The 14,478-nt window shown below is 50.5% G+C and overlaps 1 protein-coding gene across 3 annotated transcripts in view; it reads right to left on the bottom strand.

Moving 5' to 3' along the window:
• The window catches only part of VSTM2B (V-set and transmembrane domain containing 2B), a 33,702-nt gene extending 21,209 nt beyond the window's left edge, over positions 1-12,493 (bottom strand). The window contains exons 1-5 of one of the 3 annotated variants that reach the window (XM_073307764.2): positions 12,165-12,493; positions 10,818-11,582; positions 9,819-10,003; positions 8,146-8,175; positions 4,404-4,800 (exon numbers count right to left, since the gene is read on the bottom strand). In XM_073307764.2, the coding sequence (XP_073163865.2) occupies positions 4,404-4,800; positions 8,146-8,175; positions 9,819-10,003; positions 10,818-10,890 (685 nt within the window). In that variant the 5' untranslated portion in view covers positions 10,891-11,582; positions 12,165-12,493. Of the gene's footprint in view, positions 1-4,403; positions 4,801-8,145; positions 8,176-9,818; positions 10,004-10,678; positions 10,773-10,817; positions 11,861-12,164 lie in introns of those variants that run through there. The other 2 variants (XM_073307765.2, XM_073307766.2) reach the window with 2 other exon arrangements.
• Between the last annotated feature and the right edge of the window lie 1,985 nt (positions 12,494-14,478).

Below are 14,478 nucleotides of genomic sequence, written 5' to 3'. Positions count from 1 at the left end.
TTCCCTTGTGAAAAGCTACCACATACCCTCAGACAAATCTGCAGTGTGCATGGGGAGTTAGAGCCTAGCAACGTGAGTTGTCAGATGCTTTTCCCACTGGTGCTACAGATACCCTGTATTTCCACAGCTATTGACTCATACTGAGCCTCTGTAAGCCAGCACAGGATTTAGTGTCTTAGGGGCTCATTCACCTCTGATCGTAGAGGTTTGACTTGGACTGTCAGCCCTATTCAGTGAAGAGCTAAACAAGAAACTGCCATGAGTGGGTCAACTCAAAATAAGGCTTCTTTTCTGAGAGCAAGACAAAGAAAGAGAAGCCATTATTTATGAAAAAAGCCTAACTACCTCAGTCAAAATATCTCCTAAACCCCAGCCATTAAAATATTAATTATTAGACGCCTTGCAGGGTGATGCTGACTGTTTCTTTCAACACATTTAAAGAGATGTTAGTGTTTGTGCAAGCTCATGTCCAAGTAAGAGCCCTAGAGTGAAGACTTTTCTATTTTTCCACAAAAATGGGCAAAACACTAGTACTGGTAATGTCACCTTCTCCTAAAGCACCTTGCCCCTGTGCCTTAGTTCTGAGAAGGAGGGACCGCTCCATTCAAATCTGTGTCTCTCTACAGCAAAAATGGCATCAGCTGCAACTGTAGTTTTTAGGATGCGGACACCAGTTCCCTAGAATCTGGACAGCAACCACCAGTTTGTTTCACAAAGGCCACCAAATAGCCATCAGATGGCAATAACTTTCAGTCACTATCAATCTGGAATGCATTAGAAAGAGCAACTTGGTGGTCCAAGTCTTCATGTTACTAATCCCTTGAGCGGTATAGTGGATCTCCTTCCCATACCGGCATTTTATTATCAGAATAATTCTACGCTGATCCTACCTGTGCAAAACTATGGAAACGGTAACAGACCAAAGTAAAAATGACTCGAGTCAAGTGGAGGAAAAGCCCATTATCGTCACAAGACACAAGCACAGAATATAAAACACAATGTATTATCTGCAGGTAGACACAAGCAATGGCTCCTGCACACCGTATTAAATAAGCACTATGACAACTAGCAACTACCCAAGCTCTACAGAACCACCTCAACTTTCTTCCTGAAAGGTAACCAACTTGTATGCCGTTGTGTGGCAGTGTTCATTGATGCTAGCCTGTGCAAAGAGGATGTCACAACAGCAAATCTTGGTTTAGCCTATTTTGTAAGGGTGTCCAAATGGAGACTCTCCCTGACAGGACAAGATGCTTTTCTGCATTCCACCATCTTTCACTTGATTTAAATGAGCCCAGTGTCTCCATATCTGGCTGAAGCAGTTGTGTTTTATTTTTGGAAATTAATCCAGTCTAGGAATGATGTAGCAGTGACACATCCCCTAACAACAGGCATGTAAAACTCAGGCTAGACAGCAATTTAGATAATCTAGGCAGCAGATCTTGCCCTAACAGACACTGCTAACGTGCTCTCTTGGCTGCACACACTCATGCACATCTGTTAAGGCGGCACTGTGCCAATTACAGTTTGAGCAGACTGTTTTATCAGGGCTTATGAACTATGCAAGTGTTGACTTAGATGGGCAGGTTGCATAACAGTACATATCCTAAATGAGACCTCTTTTATATAGCAAGACCCTTCCTTGTGTCAGTAATGAAACACTGGCATCACAAGACTTTTTAATCCTCCACATATCTGTTAAACTTAGATCAACAGGGGGAAGGGGAAGACGTGAAAACAACATGCAAAGCCAATTCTGGCTGCTAAAATGACAATCTACATGTTTAATGGAAAAGAATGGCTCACAGGTATTCTATTGTTCTAGTGTAATTCCCTGGTGTCACTGTCAGCCATGGGAGTATCTACAACCAATAGTGCACACAAAAAGGTTTAAGACAGAACTTTTTCATTTGTCTTGAAAAGTCACTATTAGACAGATGGCATGCCATCCTCACTAGCCCAAGTGACTAGTCAACAAAACAGTACACAATACTCTTTCAGAGGGTACAAAACAAAACCCAGATTTCACAGGATGATGTTTGACTGTGCAAAGAACAGAGATAGGTAAAAATCACAGAAGACAGTTTATCTGTGAGCTACATACAGTTCCTGGATAGTAACAGCTGACATGCCTGGTTTCAATTATCTGATCCAAAGCCTGTAAATATTTGATGCAAGAGCGTAAATGGGAATAAAGAAAGGTGTATATTTCCATTTAAAGATGAGTCTCTCTCCAAAAGCCCTCTCCTGTGAGGTAACCTCAATTCTTTTTCTGAGCATGCTCAACTATCCATATGTCATCTTCCATATATAGAGGCATGATTACTTGCTCTACATTATGTAAAAGATAGTGGCCAACACATGAACCAAACACAGCCAGAATAATGCTGAATATCTTGACAGTCTTCACAATGCAGAACAAAAAGGGCCAGATCCTGCTACCATTAAAGTAAATGGAATTTTACAACTGACCTCAATGAGAGCAGGATTGAGCCATTATACAGTAATAATTACTGTGATGAAAGAAATTAACTTAGCTTAGAAAGGCTTCTCAGTGTTTGTATTTACAAGTTTTGTTAAAAGAAATGGTAATGTAATCACTTTGAATGCTAAAAGCTAAAATATAGAATCATTGTACAGCAGCTGACATTTAGCTTTCTTCTGTCCTAATTCTGCATACCGTTCTATGTGGGATCAAGGGCTTGCCCATAGAGGTCAACATGTAGCATTGAGGCTTTAAGACCTCTATAGAAAAATTGTAACAGTTTACTTTATGAATGTTGTTACCACTCAAAACCAAAACAAAAGAAAAAGAAAAAGCACAGATGTAGAAAATTACTTTGAAAATGTAACATTGTATAGTTTATACCTCCATAAAAAGCTCTGGTTTCTATCCTACTCCCAGTGGAGTTCCCCACAAAACACTCACTGACTTTAAAATAGTGCAGGATTGAGCCTTAAAACTTGATCCTTTCAACACTTAAATATATAAATAAATTTACTCACATACTTAACTATTTGCAGAATTGGAACCTTAGTTTTTACTCCCTTAATTACCTTTCTTTCTACTGCTGGTCTGCACTAATATATTTTAATAAAAGCAACAATTTTAAACTATTTATAATGTTGCCATGACAGAGAATCTGAAGTGCTTTATTGCCACTTGGTCCATTCTACCACTCCCACATGTAAAGGTTGTATTAGGATATTAAATGGTCTGTCCTTCAATTCAGACACAATTGCCACCCCCATTTTAATCCATTACTTTCAATACAATTTATGGAGTACTTGTGGCACCTTAGAGACTAACCAATTTATTTGAGCATGAGCTTTCGTGAGCTACAGCTCACTTCATCAGATGTTTACCGTGGAAACTGCAGCAGACTTTATATACACACAGAAATCATGAAACAATACCTCCTCCCACCCCACTGTCCTGCTGGTAATAGCTTATCTAAAGTGATCAACAGGTGGGCCATTTCCAGCACAAATCCAGGTTTTCTGGGGGGGGGGGGGGGGTGGAGGGTGAGAAAACCTGGATTTGTGCTGGAAATGGCCCACCTGTTGATCACTTTAGATAAGCTATTACCAGCAGGACAGTGGGGTGGGAGGAGGTATTGTTTCATGATTTCTGTGTGTATATAAAGTCTGCTGCAGTTTCCACGGTAAACATCTGATGAAGTGAGCTGTAGCTCACGAAAGCTCATGCTCAAATAAATTGGTTAGTCTCTAAGGTGCCACAAGTACTCCTTTTCTTTTTGCGAATACAGACTAACACGGCTGTTCCTCTGAAACCAATACAATTTATGTCTACTTTTATCTATGGAAAGATAGATCCATGATAAGCCTTTAAAGACAACTGAAACATCCATTGAAGTAAAAGGTAAATGTTTATTACATGTTGAATCGAAAAACAAAAACAAAAACCATCCATAGTGGAGGCCAGGAAACTCTCTGGTAGCTACAATGACTAGGCGGAAAGAATGTGCAATACCGGGGCCAGTAATGGACTTTTTTCCCTTTACTAGCAGATACAATTTGCTGATACCAGTTGGAAAGGAAACCTATGTACTCCACAAACAAACAAACCCTAATCCTCAAAATCCCCCATTTGCAACCCATTCCTCTAGGGCTCCCCACTAGAGGCCTGTTCTCTTAGCTCCCAAATCCCTTTTGCTTAGAGGATTTTGGCCGGGGGCCACGCTGACTCAGAAGGGGGGGGAAGGGGCTGAGCCCGAAGAGCCTCCCAATACTACTAACACCCCTGGGCTCACTGTATGGCAGGGGCCCGTTGTTCCTCCCTGCAGAACACGGAGCCTCGCTCGGCGCCTTGCACCTCCGCCCGCGCCCCGCTGGGTGTCGCTGCGCTCCCACTGCGCTCCCCGAGCCCGCAGGGCACCTACCTGATCCGTGCTGCTGGCGGAGGATGGCGGCCTTGCCGGGAGGCGGCGAGGCCGAGGAGGACGCCGCGGTGGTGGAAGCGGCGGGCGAGGAGGCGGCCCCGGCCCCGGCCCCCTGGGGCGGCAGCAGGCGCTTCTCCAGGCCGGGCTCGGCGGTGGCCCTGCCGGCCGGGCTGTACTTGCGCGGCCCGCTGCTCTGGATGTGCGACACCGCCTCGGCCGCCTGCATGTCGGGCGGGGCGAAGCGGGACAGGACCCGCAGCAGCGCCTGGGCTTTGTGCTCCTGGGTCTCGTCGTCGCTGTAGTCCGACACCCGGCACTCGTACACGCCCTCGTCCTGCCGCCGCACGCCGGACAGCCGCAGCCGGTGCGAGATGTCATTGCCCTGGACCCGCACCGTCTGCAAGAGACCACAGCCCGCGGCCGGTCACTGCCCCGCGCAGCCCCGCCGGCGGCCAGCAGCCTGCCCCGGTGCCAGGGCCCTCCCCCGAGCCTGCCCCAGGGCGCCTCCCCTCCGATCTCCTCCCCCGCCTGCCCCATTGCACGCCCCACCCCCCAGCCTACCTCAATGCATCTCCCGTCTGATCTCCTCCCCTTGCCTGCCCCAATGCACGCCCCACCCCCCAGCCTACCTCAATGCATCTCCCGTCTGATCTCCTCCCCTTGCCTGCCCCAGTGCACGCCCCACCCCCCAGCCTACCTCAATGCACCTCCCCCAATCTCCTCCCCGAGCCTGCCCCAATGCACCTGCCTCCGGCCCCAGTGCACTTCCCTTCGATCTCTTCCCCGAGCCTGCCCCAATGCACCTGCCCCCGGCCCCAGTGCACCTCCCCTCCGATCTCCTCCCCGAGCCTGCCCCAATGCACCTCCCCTCCGAGCCTACCCCAATGCACCTGCCCCCGGCCCCAGTGCACCTCCCCTCCGATCTCCTCCCCGAGCCTGCCCCAGTGCGCCTCCCCTCCGATCTCCTCCCCCAGCCTGCCCCAGTGCACCTGCCCCCGGCCGCAGTGCACCTCCCCTCCGATCTCCTCCCTTTACCTGCCCCAATGCACGCCCCAACCCCCAGCCTACTTCAATGCACTTCCCCCAATCTCCTTCCCGAGCCTGCCCCAATGCACCTGCCCCCGGCCCCAATGCGCCTCCCCTCCGATCTCCTCCCCCAGCCTGCCCCAGTGCACCTGCCCCGGGCCCCAGTGCACCTCCCCGAGCCTGCCCCAATGCACCTCCCCTCTGATCTCTTCCCCGAGCCTACCCCAATGCACCTCCCCTCTGATCTCCCCCCTGAGCCTACCCCAATGCACCTGCCCCCGGCCCCAGTGCACTTCCCCTCCGATCTCCTCCCGGAGCCTGCCCCAGTGCGCCTCTCCTCCGATTCTCCTCCCCGAGCCTGCCCCAGTGCAGTTCGCCTCTGATCTCCTTCCCGAGCCTGCCCCAATGCACCTGCCTCCGGCCCCAGTGCACTTCCCCTCTGATCTCCTTCCCGAGCCTGCCCCAATGCACGCCCCACCCCCCAGCCTACCTCAATGCACCTCCCCCAATCTCCTCCCCGAGCCTGCCCCAATGCACCTGCCCCCGGCCCCAGTGCACCTCCCCTCTGATCTCCTCCCCGAGCCTGCCCCAATGCACGCCCCACCCCCCAGCCTACCTCAATGCACCTCCCCCAATCTCCTCCCCGAGCCTGCCCCAATGCACCTCCCCCCTTATCGCCTCCCTGAGACTGCCCCAGTGCTCCTCCCTCTGCCCCCAAACCTGCCCCAATGCACCTCCTCCCAATCTCCTCCCCGAGCCTGCCCCAATGCACCTTTCCCTGCCCCCGAGCCTGCCCCAATGCACCTCCCCCAGGCAACCAGCTTGCCCCAATGCACCTCCCCCAATCTCCTTCCCGAGCCTGCCCCAATGCACCTCCCATCTGATCTCCTCCTGGAGCCTGCCCCAGTGTACCTCCCTCTGCCCCGGAGTCTACCCCAATGCACCTCCCCGATCTCCTCCCCCAGTCTGCTCCAATGCACCTCCCCCTGCCCCATGCACCTTTCCCTCTTGCCCCAGCCCCAAGCCTGCTCCTCCCAGAAATTAATGCACCTCCTCTCCAGCCTGCTTCACCACCTCTAAGAATTTAGAGGATCTCCCCTCCAATAAGCAAACACATAGCATCTGAGACCACCCCAGCTGCTCTCCAAAATCAAATCTCTCTCCTTCTGTAATCCAACCTTCCAGCTCCTCCTTAAAATAAATGACTCCCTCCCCCAAATTACCAAGTCACTGAACCTATCCCAGCCCTTCCAAAATTAAATGCAGTAAGTGATGCATAACTCTAGTCAAGCACCAAACTACCGAATTCACCACTTCCCAACAAGGACTCAACAGTGCACCCACCCATGGCACTCATACACCCTCAGCTCCGAAAGTAAATGCATCTCTTTCCTTCCCTCCCAGAAATCAAACACAACCATTGCTCCTACCCCATTATCTTCCATAAATACTGTAAGCACTGCATTTCCCCCATCAAAGTCCAAAACCCAGCCACCAATTCCAGTTCTTCTTTTCCAAACTGAATGCACCTCTTCACAGCACTCAAATCACCAGCCACTAATCCTGTCCCTCCCTCTTCCCAAGGTTCATACATTAAACATGTCATCTTCTTTCTACATTTATTATTAAAAAGCCACTAATCCTGCCCTCATCCCCTTCCAAAACTGAAGGCATCTCCCATCTAAAACCAACAGTCAGCCACTAATCCTCCAATTGCCTTTCTAAAAATAAATCTGAGTAGTAATCTTCCCCCAAAATGAAACACAGCCACTTAATCCTCCCAACTCCAACACCTCACTTGCTAAAAACAATGCATTTCCTCTGTCTTACCCCCCACAAAGTGGAACATAAACCACCCAGCCACTAACCTTCCCCTCCCTTCTAAAAATACAGACCTTAACTAACGCATCTCTCCCTACCCCCAATCCAACACAAAATACCCAAATACCTTCATATGTAATGGCCAGACTGCCCACACCATCCCGAAGTCTGACACTCTAGCCATTACCTAGTGCCTTCTACCCTGAGATATCCCCATTATACACACATGATGAAGGATCAAATTCTGCTGGCTTTACTGATTGCCTTTAATTTCAGTGGGACTATTAGCCTGAGTGAATTAAAGATCTCATCCTATCTCTACTCCTAACTGCAGGGTTTAATCTCTGCAAGATTCTCTCTACCTTCCCTAGCAGGCTTTTCTTACTTCCACTAGCCTGCACAGATGGACATAGAAAAGTGACAGTGATGGGATTAAAACCAAACAAATAAATGGGCCTGCCCATGCTCCCAGTGAAATCAGTGACTGGATCGGGCCCCAAATCAACAACACTTGGATATAATGTGCTATAAAGAAATTTGACCTTGCTGGGGGGAGTGGGTTTTCAGTAGTGGAGGCAGCAGCCACATGAAAAGTAGAATTATCACTTGACCGGACCTCCAGTACTTTCCAGGTGAGATCAAAGAAGAGGAGAAAAAACAAATACCTCTTGCCTGGATTTGCAAGTAAAAAACTCCACAGTTAAAATAGCAACAGATGGTAACATTTTGATGGCGATATGGCACACCAAGGAGAGGAAGATATGCACATGCCCACCGTGCTCCGCCATTTCTGTTGCTCTAGAGGGTTAAACTGGCTGAAATCATGTGCTGGGGTGTTACAAAACCAGCATGGACATACAGAAATTGTGCATCACTCTGTTTGATCTGCACTTACGCTGATTTTAGTTGCATCCTTATTTGTTACCTAAAAAAGCAGAGAAGGAAACATGTTAGACTAGACTCCTAAAGCATATTAACATTATTATAAGCACCTAAGTCCCCAGCTAAACAGAGGTAGGGCAGACAGATCTTCAGTGCAACTTTCATAACTTGAACTGATTGTGTGTGACTATGGGGAGAATTTGGATTTGATTTAATCAATTGGCGCTCAAGGAACAGGATTGCTTTGGAAAAATGTAAGTGGGCTTACTGGATGCCTGTAGTAAAAGTTGCTAAGGGATATATGTCTGCAGAAGAATATTTGCTCCTTGTATAAACGGAGCAATGGTAATTGTAAAAAGACCAATTACATTTGAAATAGCTATTTTAGACAGGAGTGCTTGTTTTCTATGGTAGTGCAGAGCTGCGCATGGAAATGGCTCAGGGAAGCCAGATTCTGAATTGCTTTAGTGCAGGGATGAAGTCCCTAAACAGCACAAGATCAGATGCAGCTCATCAGTTTTTGGATCGAATTATTTCCTTGTTACAATCAACTTCACTGTAAAAGGAAATGATGCTTCTGATCTCTCTAATGCGCCTCCCAAGGAGATAGTCATTTTCTGGGCATGCCCTGTCACCATTTATTGTAAAAGCAGCTCGCAGTTTTATATAAGGTTAAAGAAGACATTTAAATCCAAGCGATTTATTTCCCTCTCTGACAACAGACTTTACATTACAGCCAGACGGCATCACATTAGTTCGGAGTCTTTATGCTTTGCACCTATATTGGAGCCTTGCAGGAAAACAAGCCTGCCATATAGATAGGACCTGGTGTAGGCATGAGGGGCTCCTCAGGGAGGATCATCAGGCTTAATGGCTCTGTGGTAGGAAAAGGTCAGATGTTGTGTACTTTAGAAAGACACACCTTGGAACGCTTGCTCAAGACTTCTCCTCTGCTGTTTAACCTGGTTTATATACTGGGCAGCATTTCGCTGCCAATACAGGGTGTTGCGCCAAGATCTGGGCTGCAGAATAAACTGGGTGATAGGGAAACGTAGCCTAGACATTAAGACTAGAGCCTATATTGAAGCCAAGAGGCCGACTGTGGGTTGAGACAGAATACACAAGATTTACCCTGCTTTCCTTAACGCCTGTTAATCACTTCATTTGAGTATGTAAATAGATCCGCAGAATTGTCCTGCAGGATCTCCAGCTAGGAGCCTCTCCCTCTCTCCTCCATCTGCTCTCGTTAATCATCTACAGAGAGGAGCTCATCTTGTTTCATCAACCGCTCCCGCGTTTGTTCGTAGTGATTTCCAGCTCGGTTCAGACTGGCTCAGTTTCGCAGTTGCCTCCTGTTTATCCCCGCTTTGTAATGTAATACAGTAAACCCGGTTAAAGCTTAACGATGGGGCTTGCCGTGAGACAGATATTTATCATTCTTGAACAACATGTTTACAATCCCCAACGTGCTGTCGGATTTTTGGGGGCGCATGATCACCAATTTCTAGTCTCTCCTCCACTCCCCCATTCCAGGGGAGAGTTTAGGATACCAGGGGATAACTACCTACTTCACGGGATGTAACAGGGGACGCTCCTGTCACCGGCAGTGTCCGCTAGCTTTATTTTAAGCACTCTCTGAGCAAGTTGCACTTAATGAATATGTATGTTTCCGTGGCACTTTGTTACCTTGCTTCTGCTGCCGGGGGCACTGATGGCTAATTCATGGGCAAGTTCTCTGGCTGGTTCTTTAAGGTACCACCACTGGATTTCCAAGGAGTAAGAGGTGGATCCGCTGGCCCGAAAAGCACAAGGCATCTCAATATCATCTCCCTCCCTAACAGTCACATCTTTGGGAACTTCAGTAAATGCAGCTGGGAGGAGAAGATAGAATTACAAGGGCTGGTTAACAGGAGAGATTAAGAGACAAAATCAGTCCGGTTCGTCGTAATCTGATCTGCTTTCACTCGAGGGCTAAACGCTGTCGGGTAAAAGAGCGTCCCGCCTTTCAGGGCTGAAGACCGAGCTCGGTTCTCCTCCCCCCGCAGCCTGGGCACCTACCGGTGCATCCACGCCAGCGCCCACGGAGACAAGCCTGGGGAGTGTTTGACAGAAAAGCGCCTCTCGGAAAAGGAGGAAACCGATGTTCAGATTCCCTGGGCCGAAAATCTGCCACACAAATCGACAGCCAACACCTCTGCACGTTTCAGATCGCTCTCCTCCAAACAGCCAGCTAGCGCTTGCAGCCCGGCGCAGGCAGGCTGCGGACCCTGCCGCTTGCCGTGTGCCTCCCGGCTTCAGAGAACTACCCCCCAGTGACCACCCGAATTGCCCTCGCCTCACCTCCTTTTCCTCTTCTGTATAACAACCCCCCCCCCCACCACGTACGCTGCACAAACAGTAAAGTTCTTACAACACAAAGGTGCAAGCCCGTTACGTCTATTGCGCTCAACAGTGATCGGTGACAGGAACAAGGATTTGATTGATCGGATCTGATAATATAACACAGGTTGTTCTCTGCTGGGAACAGAAGTAGAATAACGTTTTACCGAGTCAAACACACGGTCCCCCGAGCTCTTCCCGGCCACCTTAGACTTCGCCCCGCGCTCTTCTACCGGCTCCCTTTCTAACAAGCTGTGTTTGGGGTGGCGATTCGCTATGGGAAGATTGCGAAAGTTTGCGACTTACCGTTCACTATGAACAGCAGGGGTGCATTGAACATCAGGTAACAAAGGGCGCCGAACAGCCCTCGATTTCCCATTTCATATATGGAAACTTGAGGGTGGAGGGCAAGTCGAGAACTTAGCGCGACCACAACACAGCTAAGAAATCTGCAATCCCATTGCAAAGGGAAGCCGCGTCTCCGACACTAGTCCAGGGGTACGACTCTTTCCAAGAAAAAAGAAAGAAAAAAAGCAAAAAAAAAAAAAAAAAGCAAACAGCCACCAAGCTAACTTTTAAAAAATAAGTAAATCTGGAAGCAAGTATAATATCCACAGCCGGCTGATCAAAGGTGCTGCCGGGAGGAAGGGTAGTTCCTGAGGATGAAACGATCAGTCTTGTCCCGGGTATCTCCCCCCGCTGGATTCTACCCAACGCTAAGCGCGATTCAACTTCCTTGCGTTGAACAGGATTTTTTGCCGTCCAGAAGCAGGGGAAGGACCCTGAGCTCCGCTCCAAGACCCATCACAATGGCAAGTCTGGTCTCGGATTCTCAAGGAAGGTCTAAGGAGGCGGCAGGGGATTATTCGCTTCACTCGAAATCGGGGGAGCAATCGATACTTTCCTGTTTGCGGCCCCGGGTGGCTCTGCCGGCGATGGTGATGGCTCCAGTCGGGAGGCGCTTTGGCCGGTCCGGATCCGCCGTTTGCTTCTGGCGCGACGTGCGCTCCGGCCCGGGAACCAAACCACAGGCTTCCCCCCCGCCACTCTCACACCAACGCGCGGTTCGACCTATGAGAGGGAATTTCAGGATCTGACGTCCCCGCCTAATGCAGCCCCGAACACACAAAGCGCATTAGACCGCTGGGGTTGTGCTCCCATCCCTGCAATCAAGCGGCGCAGCGAAAAGCGCCCTCAGTTTGTGCTGACAGTTTCCCCAAGAAGGCAGGACAAAACCCGGATCCCTTTGCCCGGCCCCCCACCCCTCCTCCCCAGAGCTTTCGGGTCCGGTTCCGCGCTTGGAGCGCGGGCGCCGGGCTCGGGCTGGGGGCTGCAGGATTCAATCCACCTCCCCGCGTCACTCCCACAGCGGCGCGTTCCCGATCGGCGCCGGGAGCCCCCCAGTGCGGAGCGACCCGAGCCGGGCAGCTCGCCTGTGACGAGCCGGCACGGCCGGGCCCCCAGAACAGCTGGACTTGACGTTAACAGCATCTGCATGGCTGTTCACCAGGCCGGCCAGGATTAACACCCAGCCCGCCGCGAACGGCCGTGGGCAGGAATCACCCTCCGCCCCGGCGTGCAGCCGGTCTCTCTCCCCGGGCACCGCTGCTGGGCAGCCCGCAGCCTCCGCAACCCCCGGTCTCCCCCGCTTACCGGGGGCTCCCGCCGCCTCGCCCACTGCCGGCCCGGCGCGGCTGCTGCCCCATGGCGGGGAAAGCTCGGCGGGGCGAACAAGCAGCCGAAGCGCCCGGCGGAGCCAGCGGCTGTGACCCAGGCGGGTCCGGGGCGCACGGGCCGAGCGAGCGGCGCCCGACAGCGCTGCGGGGTCCCGGCGTCCGCACGGGTGCCGCGAGCAGGTGCCGGGGCCGGGGAGACACAGGCTCGTTGATTCAGAGCAAGGCAGGTTTCCGGTTGGGCCCCCGGGCGGGAGGGGGTGTTTCCTGCCCTCATCTAGGGAGACAGACCCTCCCCGCGTCCGCCCCCTCCGGCGGCTGGCCTGGGCAGAGCTGCCGCCGGGCGCGGGGGGACCGCGGGTCCCGGGCGGCGCGGAGCCGCCCCTCGCCCCCTGCAGCAGCTGGGCCAAGCTGCCAACAGACTCGGCGGAGCGAGCCTCGCCTCGCCTCGCCTCGCCTCGCCGCGCCTCCTCGGCCAGCTGCCCGGGACAGGGGCAGAGAAACGCCCCTGCCGCAAACCCAGCTAGGGGGTTACCCCCTGGGAAGTGAAATAACGATGGAGGGGCAAGGGACTGACCCGGAGACCCAGATCGGCGCGGGCGCTTCATTAACTCCGGGGCTGGCCGGGCAGCTCGCAGGGAACTAGTCCCAGCTGCTCTTCCCACAGCGCCGACCCACCGGCGTGTCACGAGTGTGCAAGTCTACAGAGCCCAGCCCGTGGTGTGGCCCCTGAGCATTTCACCTGCCTCGGCGGAGGAGAATGACAGGATCAGAGTCTCGGGCTCTAGCCGACGCCGGATACTCATAATAAAGTGCAGGGCCAGAGTTCCTCTGGAATTAGTCGTGTTCTGGTTCATGCGATTCCCCGAGGAACTAGGAGGAGCGGGGGATGTGTCTGGAAGAGGGGTGAGTGATGGAAGTCAAGGACTTCCACCCTCTACCTCTTCCCAGGCAGAGACTCTATTTGTCCCCTCCTCCTCTTCTCTGTAGTGCTGTGGGTTGTATAATTATTTTGCTAAAGAAATTATAACACACACCACTTACCTCAATCTGCAGCATTTTCCAGTGCTAGTCAACCTTATATGGTCATCCATACAAGTGTTATCATGCACAATCTTCATTAGAAAGCCCACTTCCAGGGAGCTTTTCAATTGGCAGGGAAAATTTGCTACAAACTGAAATAGAAGGTGTTGGCAAAGCAATTACAGGAAAGCTTATTTCTTAGAGACATTAAACTTAAATTATTTAATCCTTCCTTGTTTATTAACTGAATAGATGACTATCCATCTATTGAGTTAATAAAAGTTACCTTAAATATTTTTATTTTGCATTTGCAGCCTCAAATTTTCAGCATTGGTACTAATCAATAAACTTCCATTTCCATGAAATGGTGGGAGACTGTGGCACATAGCCTCAGCGTGCTCTCTCAACTCAACCACAGCCATATCTTTGGATAATAAACACTTGGGGCCTGGAGTTTTTTACTTGAGGAGCCAGTTATAATTACTGAGTTAATGGGAGCATCCCCATGTTAATATTATACTGATATTTCTGATTAAATATTTGTCAGCCAGAAGTTTTCCCTCTGCTACCTGGATGACAAGAGAAGGCGAGGTGGCTACGGTTGCTGTATGTGTGTGAGTTGTGAGGACAGTAGTCAACCAGTGCAAGGAACGATATAGAGGACACACTACTAACTCATAACTAACCAGTAGGGTTTTCTTAAAGCATGAAGCACCTTTGTATCTCTGGGATTGGCAGAGGCCATGGTGGTTTGAATACAGTTTAGTACCGCTACCTCTCTAATCTTTCATGGTGGGTTTGGTCAGAATGGGAAACTCCCAAGGAATATCTAGTTTCAGGGTAGCAGCCGTGCTAGTCTGTGTCCGTAAAAAGAACAGGAGGACTTGTGGCACCTTAGAGACTAACCAATTTATTAGAGCATAAGCTTCCGTGAGCTACAGCTCACTTCATCGGATGCATAATATCTAGGTGCTGCAGAAAGCTGCAATGGGAATTCAGCAGATGGCACTCTTCCTTTTGTGTTAGTGATTAATCAATACTCAATAGTGACTTGGTGCACTGTGCTGCTTTCATATGAGAGGTGGAACTGATTATCTGGGCACCTGTACTCATTACAGTTGCCATGACTTTTTTTTTTTTGAAAGAGCAAGGATCCACTCAAACTGTACCTCAGAAATTGCATTCTGTGTCCTCAAATTTGCCCTGCATTTCCAGCTGGAAAGAATAATTTAAAAGCTGTGTGAAGTGACCACAAAAGGAACTGAAAAAAA

The sequence above is a fragment of the Lepidochelys kempii genome, chromosome 12 (genome assembly GCF_965140285.1).
Source record: "Lepidochelys kempii isolate rLepKem1 chromosome 12, rLepKem1.hap1, whole genome shotgun sequence".
Taxonomy (NCBI): Eukaryota; Metazoa; Chordata; order Testudines; family Cheloniidae; genus Lepidochelys; species Lepidochelys kempii.
Note: the sequence above shows the minus strand (reverse complement) of the source record. Positions and strands in the feature narration are given on the sequence as shown.